Source organism: Haliaeetus albicilla, chromosome 4 (assembly GCF_947461875.1).
Source record: "Haliaeetus albicilla chromosome 4, bHalAlb1.1, whole genome shotgun sequence".
In the NCBI taxonomy this organism is placed as follows: domain Eukaryota; kingdom Metazoa; phylum Chordata; class Aves; order Accipitriformes; family Accipitridae; genus Haliaeetus; species Haliaeetus albicilla.
Window position 1 is genome coordinate 52,187,059 of NC_091486.1, and position 16,168 is coordinate 52,203,226.

At 37.8% G+C, this 16,168-nt stretch overlaps 1 protein-coding gene across 14 annotated transcripts in view; it reads right to left on the reverse strand.

Moving 5' to 3' along the window:
* CFAP74 (cilia and flagella associated protein 74) overlaps positions 1-11,783 on the reverse strand; it is a 51,473-nt gene extending 39,690 nt beyond the window's left edge. For 3 of the 14 annotated variants that reach the window (XR_011324498.1, XM_069782738.1, XM_069782742.1), the window contains exons 1-9: positions 10,630-11,783; positions 9,143-9,293; positions 8,071-8,161; positions 6,553-6,699; positions 5,688-5,786; positions 3,727-3,831; positions 2,419-2,592; positions 1,740-1,850; positions 433-535 (exon numbers count right to left, since the gene is read on the reverse strand). Coding sequence is in view for 10 of the 14 variants with exons in the window: in XM_069782738.1 (XP_069638839.1) it covers positions 433-535; positions 1,740-1,850; positions 2,419-2,592; positions 3,727-3,831; positions 5,688-5,786; positions 6,553-6,699; positions 8,071-8,161; positions 9,143-9,266 (954 nt within the window). In the remaining 4 variants the exon portion in view is untranslated. The other 11 variants (XR_011324496.1, XR_011324497.1, XM_069782732.1 and 8 more) reach the window with 10 other exon arrangements.
* Positions 11,784-16,168: the final 4,385 nt, after the last annotated feature.

A 16,168-nucleotide genomic window follows, 5' to 3' on the forward strand; every position in this document is an offset into this window, starting at 1 on the left:
AGAAGAGCAAAGTAGCATAGCTCAGAAATTCTTAATATACATTACTTAAATTCTTAGGTAACTGTTTTTCTTCCATGTTTTTTTCTCCATATGAAGTATTTCTGCATTGGGATCCAAACAACTGGAAATGCTTCTGGCTGAGTTTTCAGAGAACTTACTTGTAGTATGCATTATTTTCAAGAGAGCTACCCTACCAGAACAACTAACTTGTTGACAGAATAAACTCCATAAGTAGATGTGTCAAAATCTGCCCATGCAAATCTAACACCATTACTGCTATAGTTAAATTATCCCCGGTTTCAAGAGATTTGGTCAGTGGTCTGACAGCATCACACAACAGTTCTGCAATGAAAGCTGAAATTACTTGCATTAAAACCTAGCCGTCTAACAAGTTAATTTCTTCATTCCCCATCTAAGCCACAGCAGCAGTACCCTATTGGAAGTTATGCTGTTTTTCAGGGAAAGCACAGCTTGTATCCTTCTCTCCATATGCTCCTGAGTTTTCGCTTCTTCCTTTGCATTTTTTTCATGAATTCTGTAAGCAAAGTAAAATCTTTCAGGCTCATATCCTGGAAAGCTTTTAGTATTAGAATGTTTAACCTGACAAGTAGTAATTGTCAATGTCACCAAACATTCTTCCTGTAAGCCTCTGTGTTTACTATGATACTGGGTGTGGGTAAAGTGGAACAGTTGGAAGACTCTTCTATATATGGTACCACTCAAGTTACAAGTGCCAGCAGGCTTTCAACTAGTTTGTTCAACAACTTTTTTTTTTAATTTTGAATATGAATAATGTGTTCCACAATATGACATATGTTTAGTTGCTAAAATAAAGTAAGAATTCAGGTGTTGCTCATATAACCAATATCTAAACAATTACGTAGTGAACTTTATGAGCCAACCACTTGTACCCACACTAAAAATAAACCCTAGAAACTCTAAAAGCTAGAAATATGTGGGCATGAATCAAGCCTGAGACTATTCCAGCTAATATAATAGTAAACTAGAAAAAAAAAAAATCAGTAAGATCAATATATTTGATGCATTACTCAGAGGAAAGAAAAAAAAAATCTATTTGGTTGCTTGTTTTTCTTAATTATTATAAGTTTGCACATGCCATCTAATGAAAAATAAACACAGAAACAGTACAATTATTTCAAATCATTTTTTCATTTAAGTCCTAATATACAAGTAAGTAAATGTTCACAGTTTCTTTAGTAGTAATTATATAAATATAAACCTATGAAGCGAACATTTAATTTACCATCAACCAGAAAAGAACAGGAGCACAAAGAAATGGCCTATCAACCAATTTTACCAGACAAGAAAGCTTTTCTACCACATTTCAGAGGGAATATAGAATGGCCAAGTGCAAGTTTCAAACCTGAAATTTAGTTATACTACTTCAGCTAATAACACACACACATATATAATAAAATGTTTCAAATCATTATTAGTGCCTACAAGTAATCAGACCCCTCTGCATCTCATCAAAACGACAGTCCCTTCAGCTACAGGGAACCTGAAGACCACACTAGGACAGTACGTGGATTTTGCTCTTTCCAAGTCCTTCTGTGCCATGTAAGATTTGAATGCTTCACAGCACTGGTACTGTGGCAGAAGATTTCCAAGGTAACAGAAGACACACCTAGCAGAAAAATTATTATTTTTCAAAGACTAAAGGGTAAAGTATTGTACACCAGAGAATATACAATGATAGAAAAAGAGTGAACAATAACCTTGCTATGCTTTTTCTCAGGAAGCAGACTGCTTTTTCATGGTTCCTTTTGGCATCTTCCAGTATTTTTTTATGCCTTTCTTCATATTCTTTCTGGGATTCCTCCTCTTTTCTACAAAACACAGGCAAATCAACAGTTGCAGCAGGACTAAGAAAACCTTGATTCCAACACAATGACATCTAAGGGTGGGGTTGGGGAGTTTATTAATATGTGCTGAAATGAGGACATTTGTCTCCACCCGCCACCCTCCCCTCCGCCTCAGTCTCTTGTTTTCACAAAACCTATAGACAAATTGATAAACTAGCATCTGCTTTCTCTCCAAGAAATCTCAATAAACTTGATCGTAAATTCAGAAGGTCCTGGTGGCCAGCAGCAATGCAGACACATGCAGTTAGTCTCACCTAATAAACTCCATTTCCTTAGACAAAAAGCATTCACAGTTTTTGTCTTTAGGAAGTTTATTTCCATAGATCAGAGACCTTTACCTGAGTAACTGCAAGACTTTGGGCAATTCCTTTAATTCCATTTCATCATAAAATATTCCTGAAGCAACAAAACCCAGCTAAGAAACACAATACCACTAGTATTTGAATTAGCTAATCTTCTCAACACCTGAAACAGTGAATTGGCTAAAAATAATATGCAGAAAGGAAGCAGAGTCTGACTTATAGGCGCTTACTTTTCTCTAGACCGACGATTTTCTTCCGCTTGCAGTGCTGCTATTTTTTCCTTCCAAATCCGCACTTCTGCTCGTTCTTGGTATTGCATCTCTAGCTCCTCCTGATCTTTTTTAAGTTGTTCAAGGAGGATTTCATATTTTCCCTGCTCAGTTTCTATCTGCCACACCTCAAGCCTTTAAAAGCAAAGTATGAGCTGTTTTCACTGAAATACTGACATTCTTTCACTTACTTAAGGCTATTGAGTAGGTAAGGCTCTATGGTGAAAATGAAAATCTAGCCATGTTTTGTTTTGTTTTTTAAAATTATATTGTAAATCATGTCCTGTTACTGACATAGGTATTGTACCTTTCAGACTTAAGGCTCATATCTAGTAGCATATCTCATTTTAAAGACATTAAAAATACTGGTTTTAAAAAGAAAGTTAAAAAAATAAAGCTCAAGCTTCTGTTTCTCAAATTCATGTTTGCCCAGAAGAAAATATGAAAACCAAGAAAAATTAGAAAACCAGCTTTTTCTTCAACAGTAAATAACATCAGGGAGAAACCATAACTTTTATTCTTCTGTGCTTTGCTGAAAGAATTTAGATATGATAGGGATACATATAAACAGATTAATATAGTGATTGCTAATCACACAATAAATGAGTCAAGCATTTCAAAGCTCTTATACAACACTGCAGCAGAACATACGGTATTCTGGTTAACCACTTGGTTAATCACATCTATAAAGTCATGCTTGTGTTCTTCCTTTGATGTAGTGGCATTAGTAGTTGTACCTCTGTTGCCAAAATGTAAGCACACTCGCCTGCTGCCCTCTGCAAAAGACAGTTTTATTCTGTCTTATATAAATAAATAATTTAGTATGCGTGAACAATTACAAGCAGCAATGTTAGCTTAGCATAAAAATACACAGTACCCCTACAATGTCTCCATCATCCTCAATTTCAATCTTTTCCTTCATGCCTTATAAAAAACACTGAGAGGCATAAATTAGAAGTATTTATGCTTATTCAGAGATCAGTATCACAGACAGGTTTACTTTAGTTCAGCTTATTTTCCATTTACAATGAGACCTGTTTAGGTGCACAACTTATACCACAGCAACCAATTTCCTAAGCAATGAACTGTTCAGGCTAAAAGTCGCTCTCAAGATCCTCTGCCTTGCAATCAGCCTCACATGACCGCAAATGTAGTTCAGTATTTACAAGCAACTTCTGTAGTGATTGACTTTTGAATTCATTAAACAGCATATGAAGAACTTAATAAAGATTGACTCCCATCACACTGTTTTCTCATTCCCTCACTTACATGTTTTCTTTTAGTGTCAAACCAATTTTCAACTCAAAATCCTTCTCTTTCTCCAGTTCAGTGCACAGTCGTTTGTGCATTGCCTGAAGGCAGGACAAGGCTGCGCTGTTAACATTAAAAAGAAATGATCAGGAAGAAATTGGAACTAATAAAGATTTAAAAAAAAAAAAAAATCACCCCCCCCCCCCCAAGATCAGCAACAATAAAAAATAGCTTTGAGGCTGAGATTTATGTATTAGAAATCCACTGATTTATGCAGTCTCTTATTTAGCCTTCTAAGTCTCCATTCTTCATTCAAAGGTATAGGTTTCTTTCAACTATTATATATTGGTTGAAATTTACAGAGGAGTATTTATTTCAAAAGCATGGACCAGTGGCTTAATGCGACTATTCATTTCTCAAGCTGATAAAAGTAGTAATTATTAACAAAAATAAGTTTAGGCAAACCTAGAGAACCTAGACTGATTTTGCTTTTAAAAAGGCATTACAATATTCCATGTACTTTGCCTAGAAGGGCAGGGTTGCCACACAGTTGTTTATTATCCTTGGTCTTCTCCACCCAGGAAAACTAGCAGACAGCACACTACAGAATCAACAGACAGTGAACTGGCAATATTCAACATAAACTCCGTTCCTCAAAATGAAAATTGGAAATGATCTTCTACCTGCAGTTACTACTCTAACTTCAAAATTTTTGTATTGGGCATCAGTAATGCTAATGGTAGCTAGTATTTTCTTTATTGCTAAGACATGATACCTTCGAGCTTCATAAGCCAGAAATTTATCAACTCTTCTTACTCCACCATTTACTTGCTAAATATAATAGATTGTGAGCATTGCTATTCTTCTGCAAATCTAGACCCCCAAATTTGACCCATCATAAGCATAAGAACTTCTACAATGCTTTTCTGTCTTTGTTGACTTCTGTTACTGGAACTGTCTCTTTGAGATCCTGAACAGGGAGTACTAGCACCCATCACAGGAGTCTCATTAGCATTCAACCCATCATTTTTTGTTAAAGCAGCTATTCCAGTTTGGCAGCTAACCTACCTTTATCATTCTATCATTCATCCATATACTAACTTGAAGATTAACACAGGTCATAAAATGCAGCTGTGAAGTTTGTTCACAATACACTGGTTCCTGGTACACAAGCCACCCACTTCTTTCTATTTAAACCAAATGTGAAGAGTACAGTAAATTGCCTCCCACTTTATAGCAAAAGTGTTTCAGAACAGCTCCTGTATGCAGAACTACTCCCGAAAGGCATTCGTACATTTCACAACATAAAACAAAAAAAGAAGTGGCATATATATACATAAATCCCAATTGTAATAGTCACCAGAAGCAAACCATGACCTCTAAAACTGCCATAGCACATTGGTGTTGGTTCATCATACTGAATAGAAGTGATGGAGACCCTGATAAACACAATTGACAGTAATGGGCTAGGCTGATTTAATAACATGTTGTTGTTAAATTTTAAAATATATGCCTCTTTCTTATCCATTCCTAAGTTTCCACCTCTTTCTGCACTGGTTTACCTAACAGAGTATTACGTCTAGACCAGAAAGCACAGAGATCAATGATTCCCAAGCCAATGCACCATTATCCTTCATTTCAAAAGGAGGAATTATTGCTAAAAATGTCAGCCAGAAAGTGACTGCAAGATTAGCGTTCACTAGCATGGGAATGAACACATTGCTCTGCTCTCTAGCTGAAAGTGCAATACCCTTGTATCAGAATAGCCTTCCAAGCTAATGCAGTTACTTCTTAACCTGAGAATGGCAACGGGTTTCATCACTGATCTATTGATATCTTTAATATACATGCTTAAAAATTCTATCAACTGTTCAACAATAGGAAGAGATGAAAGCAGGAAAGTTTATCTCATTAATTACACACAGATAAACATAATGGATGCCTGTAATCTTTGGTACCCAGAAACACTCTCTACCTACACATTGCCAGCCTCCTCCTCTTTCTCTATTTCAGTGTCTACACAATCCAGCTGCTTTGCTAGCATCTTGATCCGCAGTTGACAGGTACTCAGCTTGTCTCTGCAAGAAACAAACAGATTATTTATATTTTATAAGTTCTTTACTCTTTCCAAAGAAACTCCTCCTTCTGGGAGCAAGATTCACAGCTAGGATTTCCTTCCTTCTCCCAACTCCCCACCACCATCCCACTTTTCTTTTAAGATCTTACTATGACGTTCTTTGGAAGCCCTTATTAATTTCAAACATTTTCTCCAAAAATCCAGAAAAATGTAACAAGAATTTATTTTTACTTCATCCATAGTTCAGATATATAAAAAATGACAACAGCATAAGTGACATCTTTTTATATTAGCCTTCTTCAGCTATATTTGCTTGTAAAGAATATCTCTGTGACCTTAACATAGCAAAACACTCATAGCAGGTGCTTCTCTTAAAGTATGTAACTTCACCGATTCTAATCTACCATTTCCATTATAGTTAGGAAAATGTTTACAACAAATTTTCCGCTTGATGTTTCCAACTGACTGTTGAACCAGCAGGATTGTGTAGACATCCCTGAAAGGAATTAGGATCTAATTCTCCCAGACCAAACACCTCTTCTTTAACATTGATTATTGTATTTCATTTTTTCAAGTATGTAATTAATTTTTATCCTTGATCCTTTACAAGGGTTTGGTCATATATTGGATATGTTATATTAAACAAGTGTTTACATCGAGTAACTTTCATGAAAAAATTCTATGAACTGTAATATTTATAACAGATACAGTATCACAGTATTTGATGGCGATTTATGCTGATTGATTATGTTCGCTTAAACACTAACCTTACTTTTTGGACCGCAAGTTCCTTTTCTTTGGCTCTGTCATTGAGCTCTTTTAGGTTCCTCTGTAAGGTTAATATGCAAACTCTATCTGTATACTTCACAGCCTGAACATTATTAACATCACTCAAATAGTGTTCCAAGCTTTCCCTTTGAATTGAAACACACGATTAACAATGAAAACATAATAAGGAATTGAAAAGTTATGTGAACTTTGTACCTCATGCACTTATACATTTGTGGGTTAATTGTTTTCCATTTTATTCTAGCTGAACTGTTACAAATATGACCAGTATAAATAAGGAAAAAAAAAAGAACATAATCTGTACAAGAAGTTTACATACATGCATTTAAGCCAAGATTTTTAGACTTGGATATCTGATGTTGAATATTTATACCCACATTTAATGCATTAATTGTATGTCTTGGTTTTCAAATGCCTGTGGCTCCTCTTGATTATACCTAGGCTTCACAAATTCTAGCTTTCCCAAACAATAGTTTAAAACTTCAAAGGGAACATTCTAAACTACTTTAAAACATATTATATACAGCTGATAAGTTGGTGGAGTGAGCTAATCTCTCTTATCATTTTGGTCTGCTTAAACATATAGCAAGAAGAGGTCTGAAGGTTTGGGTGGTTGGGGTTTTTTTTTAAATCATTTTGGTGTATTTTGAGTTTCTCTGTTGATAATGGTAACACTGTTAACATTCACTGGTAGTAGGCACATGTGCTATGTAGCTTCCCACATACATATACTAATAAACATTATTTGAGCTTTTTATCATGCCTTATAACCCTATGCCAGGTCATTCCGGGGCAGAAACTAATAGTCTTGTCAAAGGTAAGCCAAACTGTGCATTGATCTTTGTGAACAGAGCAGCAACTACTTAAGGGCACATTCAAACCACTAAATTCCTTTTCATGTATGACCTCTGTTACATGGAAATTTATTTCTTCAGGAGAATAAACCCGCTGTACCAGCTACTTGTAAAACCAGTGTAGTACTAATCTATCATCATACCAATTCTGTGCTAACTGACTTTACACAGCGGTACAAAGCTCTGTATATATTAAAAAACTTACAATCCGACACTGATATTCTTCAGCAGACAAACTTATCTTTTTCCAACAGCTCCTGAAGTTCTACAAGTACAGAGGGATATGAACACAACACTACATATTAATACGAAGAGCTGGCTGGGTTTTACAAGAAATGTAAATTGGTTAGTGTAACGCTCCTTTGAGGAGAGCAATTAGCCCACATCAGTGTGGTGCAATCGTTGTGTTCCATGTACATACTTACAATTACTTCAGATTAAAAAGTGCCCAGAGCCTGTCTTTATCTTACTCAGCATATTGTTTTAACAGTAGTAACCAATTTATTTTTTGTGGAAAGGTCTATATTGCCTACGACTAATTTGACAAAAAGATGCATAGTTGAATTAACCAAACCTTCTCTTGAAAAGGTAAGTTAACTCTACAAAGGAAATTACTGTTAGAACTGGTAATAAGTTATTTACATGCTAGAATCATATTTGTCTCCAACTCCTTCAGAAGTGTCCTTGTTTCCCATCTCGCCACCACCAGCCAACTCTTCTTCAAGCTTGTATTCTAATAGATATTAAAACAGCAATTTAATAAAGAGATCTTGAACTTTAAAATGCAAAGCCCTAGTATATTTGCTGTCAAGTCAAAACATGGAGAATCGGAGATGACATTTTATAGCATTACTGCAGCGTATATAAAAAAAATTCATATGGCAAAACACACAGGACTACTATTGTACACCTGCAAACCAAACCAGGAGAGTGCTCTCTGCCTTCATTATGGATAGCCTCACCAACAATCCAATGTATGTGGAAAAAAACCCAAACAAGAACGGGGAAGGGGGTAGGCTAATGTTTTGACAGGTTTTGGCCAACAGTCTAATATATTTATATTGCATTACCTTATCCTAATGCACTGTTAAGATACAAAATTTTTTAAAGTATTTATGTATCAAGAAAATGACAATGAAAGAATAGCCTAAGAACTCCTTTTAACATAAAGATCAGTATTCAGCGCTACACCATACATGTTAATCTGTAAAATAGTAGATATGTTGCCTCATGTACTATACTGAAATCTACTTCTGGACACAATTAGAGAAACTGGCTGCCTATTAAGAGGTATCTGGTGCCAGTTTAGATGTCTTAGGGTATCCAGTATCTTCATAGAGTTGAATCTGTGGAAGACCTATACCATTCTGGAGCCAGATGAGAGAGTCCAGAGCACTTCAAGGGGCACTAGATGCCAAAGTATGCGCAACTGAATCAAGTCCATACAGTCAAATATTAGATTTTTACCATCAATAACTCTGAATCAAAATGCCTGACAGAGGTAAAAAGTAGAGAATTTACTGCTACAGGAACAATGGGTTAGATTTGGATTAGTTACAGCTGTGTAGCATAATGTTACAGAACACCTACTGGAATCATTGCATCTATGTGGAATGTCATCCAACCCTACAGCTGTACTGTTCTCATCTACGACATTAGAAGATACCTTAATGTTAGTTTTTTGCGAGTTACCAAAACAATTCATCATTTTCACCTTCCCAGTGTTCCTCCACATTACAGCACTGTCCAGCTTTGTCCTCTTTTTCTTCCTCTTCCAGAAATGGTAAAATAGATGTTTGCTCTTCTTCCTTACTAAAACTGATCTCATTATCTTCCATACCGATAGTTCTTTCAAAACAACCAGGCTAAGAAAGAGAAGAGCGCATGGTTTACATATATAATCTTCAAGAACTTGCAATAGTTGACTGTTGTGAATAGTTGAACTTGCAAATGGTGACTATATCTTGAGATGAATTAATAGCACTCAGTAAATACTCAATGCATGTGAAATGATTGGATACAATCACAGACCTTTGTACTAATCACACATTTTTGAGTATCAACTTCGATAAATCTCTCATAGAAAAGAAAGGACACTGCCATTTTTAATTATTTTTTTTAATAACAATCAGTTCAATAATAAAACAAACCTTCTGAATGTATTTTATACACTTAGGCAACCACTTTACTCGGAATGATTAGGGAACAACTCCAACAAACACTACTTGTTCTTGTGTGTTATGCAGTTCTCCAATGTTAAGTAAACTGTTATAAAATGTTGATACAATTTATTAGAATACAGTAAATTGTATCTGTCATCTAGAATGAGTTATTACCACATGGTTGGGCATTTCATCAATATCTGACTCAGAGACTTGTACATATGATTAATTTTAATGAATGCGGTGGCTCGGCTTTGGGTTCATTTATGTAAATCCTTTCGCATAACTCTAAAACATAAACTAGAAGAGAGTAGCTATTTTCTCTAGTTAAGGAACAGAGAAAATACACCATGGAATTTGAAATACGGAACAGACCAACTAAATGATAAGAACTACCTTCACACCAACACAGAATTCCTACACGGGGCTATGGCTGATTTAAGGATGATAGTGGCACTAAAAAGCAACACAAACATAAATGAACTGCCAATGCACCAGTAGTAGCCCAAATACTTTTTGCTAAGCCACTGTACTGTCAGGTAGCGCAACTCCCAACGCAACAGAGCTTTGGTAAATTAGGCCAAAATCTACAGTACGGTAGAAGGCCCAAAGGCCTTCCCTAAGGAAGATGCAAGCCAGGCAGTGAAAGCCACATCGCTTCCACGACCCAGAACGCCGCATGGCACCTGAACCTCGCCTCGTCGAAACACCATCTCGACCTCGGATTCCCACCACATCCCAGCAATACCACACGCAACTCCACGCTACGGGGCACCACCCTGTAAACTGCCAGAAGCCCGCCCGGGGGCCGGCAACACCTCCCTCACCGGAACGCCTCTCTGCTAGCAGCCGCTCACGGGTCAGCCCGCCGAGCGAGCCGGGACCGGGACCAGCCCGACGGCCCACAGCGGTGGCCCCCGCGCGGGGCCGAGGAGACGAAACGCCGTCACGGGGACCACGACGCCTGCCTCCCTCCCGCCGAAGCGGGAAGGACAGGGCCGGGCAGGGCTGGGGGACCGTCCCCGGGACCCCCACCCACCGTCCGGCCGCGGAGAAGCGCTCCACAGACCGCGGAGAAGCGCTCCAGAAGCAGCGGCCCAGCCCGCCGCCACACCGCTCCCTCTCTCCGCGCCTGCACCCGGCAGCCGTTAGATCCGCTGCCAAGGCAACGGAGCAAACCACCGCGAAGGGCGCGGCAGGGGCGCCGCAGAGAGCCCGCCTCCTGTCCGGCTTCCCCGCAGCCGCTGAAGCAGGGCGGAGGTGTTTGCGCGGCTCCCTGTGCCCCCCCCCCCCCCCCCCCCACTCCGCGGGGTGGTGCGTGCCGGGGCGGTCGGCGGGAGCGGCCCGCCCGCAGGCCGTGGCCTACATTGGGGAATGGCGAATCACTGTAGGGTGAGCGAATCCTGGTTCTAAATTCTCCCTTCTAAATTTGCACCCTTGTAAGCACGCAGAATTACAAGATGTAGGGCGGATATTCACGGGTTTATTCAAGCCAATGAACTACAAAGATTTGAACCAGCTGAGCGGTTGATCAGTTTTTGGGCTTTTTCCCCCCCCCCTCGCTTGACGATTATTTTATTTTTAGTAGTGTAGGTTGAAATATGAACTACTATGAAACACAACGTCTTTCCGGCCTTGATTGGCAAGGCTTTTTAATACATTTTTGTGAGCTTTTGACGCGCTCTCTAATATATAAGGGGATGACTGATTCTTCAAAAATACGGCGGCATTAACGCTTCCCTCGCATTAATGTGAATAATTGCAGAGGCGGGAGTACTCGTGACCCCTGTTTAGCCTGACTTGGTCATCTAGTTGGGGTGATCGCAGGTAACTGAAATGGGAGAAATTGTCAGTGAACTTTCAGCTTCGTATTTGTTCTACATACATTTATAAATTTTAGCAAGTTGGTGGCACTATGATTGAAAAAAATCTTTTTGATGAATTCACGTGACCTTCTGCAATGCAGAAAACATATGGATTTGAGGTTGGAGCACGCACATTTTAGAGCACTGAAGATTGCCAAGTTTCAATCCAGAATGAAGCCGTCTTAAATGTCTCTCAGAAATAAGCCTGTACTATTCTGACAATAGGATGTCACCATTAGTTACTAATTGAAGGTTATTAACAGCAAAAATAATGTGTACTTATCATGCCGCCCATTTATAATGCCACACTCTGAATCATAGAATCATAGAATGCTTCCTCTAGCTTCAGCAGCAACTGCAGGTTTTGAGGTTCCTTGTAACACTTCAATAATCATTACAAGTATGCACAAAATCACTAAATGAACAAGTGTTTAGATGATATTTCAGTAATTTACATAGTAAAGCCAAATGTCTATATTCATGAAAGGTGTCTCAGTTGGACTACGCTGTTCTTCAGAGCAATCTTCTGAACCTGCGTGTTTGCTACCATGTGTTCAGTTACCAGGTTTTAGCTCTTAACTGATAATTAACTAGGTTTCCTTTCTACTCTATTCCATGTATTACCTTGACAAAGTTAAGGAACAGTGCAGTTCAATTCACAGAAAAGCAGATTCTTGTCCCCTTATTCTTGGCACTAGGCCTAAATGACATGCTAGAGAAATTCAGCTATTCAAAGCAATTCAGTTATTAAAATACTGGGACATCATTCTTTAAGCAGAGCTCTATACCAAAATACACACTGATCTGTATATAGAGATGGAAGGCATTCTCGGATTTATTTAATTGAAAATGTTCCTCGATTGTAAGCAATATTTCTGTAATTTTTTTATAGTTGCTATAAGAAGTAATGTCTGGTTTTTTGATACCATGCATATAAGCACAAGCTGCTAATCTAAGTATTTATTTCCACTGGCACCCACAGTATAGCGTATATATTACTCACAGTGACCAATTCATTGTCCTACACTTATGCTGTAGGTCCTCATTCTTTAGAAATATATGGACATTCTTAGCTCTATAGATGGTGCAATCTGGATTTTATGGCATCTATTCATATTACATAAAACAAATTACATACAGACATTTGCAGGATTAAAGCTACAAGATGTAGGCTAAAAATATGCAGTGATTAACTGTATAGCTCTCTCTGCAGATCTAGAATAGATATAACTGTTGTTAACGCTTAACCTGCCAGTTCTCACACTTCTATCGTCAGGATGTAAAAGATCCAAGCATGTTTTTTTCCCTCAACAAAACACTTGTAAGAATACCTGGCAATATCACTGATTTTCAGTTTCCTGTGATATTTTTATTCGGGGTATTTATTCAGTCCCAGTTTACAACTGTTTGGGTGAAATTCATAACAACATCAACAAAAAATGATAACTGTAGTTTTAGCAATAAATAAATATGAGTTTAACCTCTAAGTTTCCTAAAAACCTAACCAGCACTTGAGTCAAAACAGAATAGCTGATTTGTAACTTTGGTGTAAACCATAATGGATTACAACCACTGCTGCAGCCAGAGACATAGCATTCGGAGATGATTAGAAACTGAACCATCGTTCTGTAGGAAATGTTGACATAGTATTCACTCTGAACTGGAAAAAAGTTCAAATTGCTAGTCCAATTTAATACCGAAATACCAGGTGTTTTGTTATTAAAGTTTTACAGCAGCCCCCTTCCAATCAGCACCAGTCATTTCAGAGTGGACACTACCAGTTACATCTGACTGCATGATTTCCTGGCCACTGGTCATGACTTTGCGTCAGGTGAATAATTTGTCACTAGGGAAAGGCAATCTGGATTTTTATCTCCCATATAGATGCGAGAAGAGAGAAGAACCTGCAGTTCCTCTGAAGATGCTAAATTATGGCTATCCAGACAAGTTCTTATCTCCCAGTCCACAACTTATATCTATCAACTTAAAGTCAGTGAATCTATTCCAGCTTTAAGCTCCAGGAGATGTACAAAAAGGCATCGGTTGATGCTACTCTTCTAAATTTTGTAGGTACTGACCACCAGTGATACATCTCTGAGAAACTGGGTAATGGAGCGAGCATGTATAAATGAAAACCCTGCTGTTTTCTTACTGTGAAGTTAAATTTAGCGGCATTTCAGTGAAGTTGCTTTAGTTCCACCTCATGACGGTTTGAAACTTAGTGGAACTGGACAGTTCAGTTTGCTATATGGCTACATACTGTGCTTCTACAGGCAGTTGGTATTTCTTTTCTGAACGTTTCCAAGGTGACAGTAGCTCATATATGGAGCTTTCTAGCTTTTAGGCAGGAAGACATGCCAATAACAGAATCTTAATTTTTGCGGTGCAGTTCATATCAGATTACATAAAACAACTTCGCTGCCCCTATTCTATGATATGGATCAGCACTGGACTGTAAACAATGGCAAAACATTGATAAGCATCGTACCAATGAGTCATCCTTACAGATGTAGTAAGAAAGAATGAGAGGGGCATTCGCTTTCGGAGCACTCCACAGAGCAAGGACCAGGGATGAAATCAGCTGGGAGTGCACCACTGAGAGCAACACATCTGGAGTAAAATAATCATCTCCAGTCTTGGAACTAGCCCTAGCTCAGGGCCAAAGTGGGGAATTTCATCCCAAATCTGTTGCACAGAGAAAAGAAAAAGAGGGCAAAGTGTCTGGCCGCACTGCGCTTTCTGAATATCAAAAAAATCTATGCAGACTGAGGGAGGAACTGGATGTTCTACGGAACATTTGGAAACAGATAAAACTAGATTTCTCAGCCAGTGCTTTGTGAAAGGTGAAAGGAAAATTAATGTTGTGGTTATACTGATATTTATTCAATACAGACACATTTGTGTTGGGGCCACGGGACATTCATACAGTGCAAGTATAATATTCCCAAATCTCATTTATAAAAATAGGTATGTGTTTGTAATTTATGTATCTAGAGACATTTGGTGACATTGCCACAACAGTCTTTCACGAGCTGTTTATGTGGAATCGTGGGAGAGTGAAACTAATTATCCGTGTGGTATATTTTTTGCCTCTAAAAATTAAATGTGACAATATGACATCTTTACTTTGCTGGCAGTAAAACCACCTGTCCTATTTAGAAAATGCTCTATTAAGAATATCAGGTTATGCAGTGCAACTGTAAAATAAGTTTAAATATTGTCCTTTTGTCCTCAAAATCCTAAGGTAATAAAGGACTATGAAAACTTGTTATTTGGCCCAAATCACTGAGCATGTTTCTCCTCAATCCCATCAAATTATGCCCTCCAATAAATTATTTTACGGTAGCAGTTACAAAAGTATGGATGACTATGATCAGGAAAAAGTCACACCTGTTACATGTTCCAGAAGAAAAGTACTTGACAGATTTTGAAATGGGGGTTTCTGGTTTTAGTTATAGTAAAATATTACTTCAAAGTTGTGACCTTTGCTTCCTACTTGAGAAAGGGTAAATACTTCAAAAATTAGTAATTGTTAATATAATAATAATAACTAATAATATTGTCCAGATATGGGCAAAGCCCATCAACTTTTGACAGACTGCCACGGTCAGATAATACGGAAATAGTGACCTAGGTATCACGTCGGTCATTATTACATTGCTTTGCCAGATCTACTCTAGCTTTATGTGTACAACAGCAAAGATGAAAGTTTGTTCCAAACTCTGTAACTCTGGCCTGACAACCTGGTCATGTTGGAACATGGTTTGATCCCATGCAGTCTCTGATGATCGATCTGAGCTCCATATGCAAGGTCAGATCATAGGATGGGTATTTTCATAAAAGCTAGCGCCTGCAGCCATACGGATTGAGGAGAGGTAGTAATTTAGTAGAGTGACAAAAAGGCTTAAGAAACATTTAGTATCATGGGCCATCTTTTTAAGAATACTTGACAGTTCCAAGCCAGTAGCTAAAGGAAAGCTTTAATTCTTTTCAAGAGGATTAGATGAGAAAGATTTGGACAGCTTATTTGTTTTGTTTTGACGTTTTAATAGCAATTTCAATTGTTTTTTAATCTATCTCTTGAGCAATTTTAATCTGTTATTGACTGTAAAGAGTTTGGGATATTCTGCTAGAATTGTAGGAAATTAAATATATTGTTGATCATTATTATTTTATCCCCTCTATTCCCTTTGGCTAATAGGAATTATTAATTTTGAGGGGTGTGTGTGTACATATATATATGTGTATATATATGTAAGAGCCTGTTTTGCTTAAATATGTATTTATATGCAGAAACCACTAAAGCCAAGGCTGAATGACGTAGCATTTGTCCTTCTTCTATATAATATAAAGGATATAATTAAGGCCCATACACGTCAAATGTAATTTATTTATCTGAGAGAAGTTACACATTTATTTTAGGATTTTGTGGGAATGGATCTTAGAACATCTCTTTTTTCTGAAGTACAGACACAAAGTGGTAGCTAAATCAGTCCTGTGAAAATAACATGAGATTTTGTTAAACCCAGGCACTATTACGGTCATGAAGGGAAACTCCCCATATATATTTCCTTCATCCATTATGACATTATTAATCCAAATCTACAGTATAAAACCTTGATCATTCAAGATGATTTCAGCAGTTGGATAAATATGCCTATGCAATGCCCAGTGAAATGAATAGGACAGCTAATTTTTTCCAGGGATAATCAG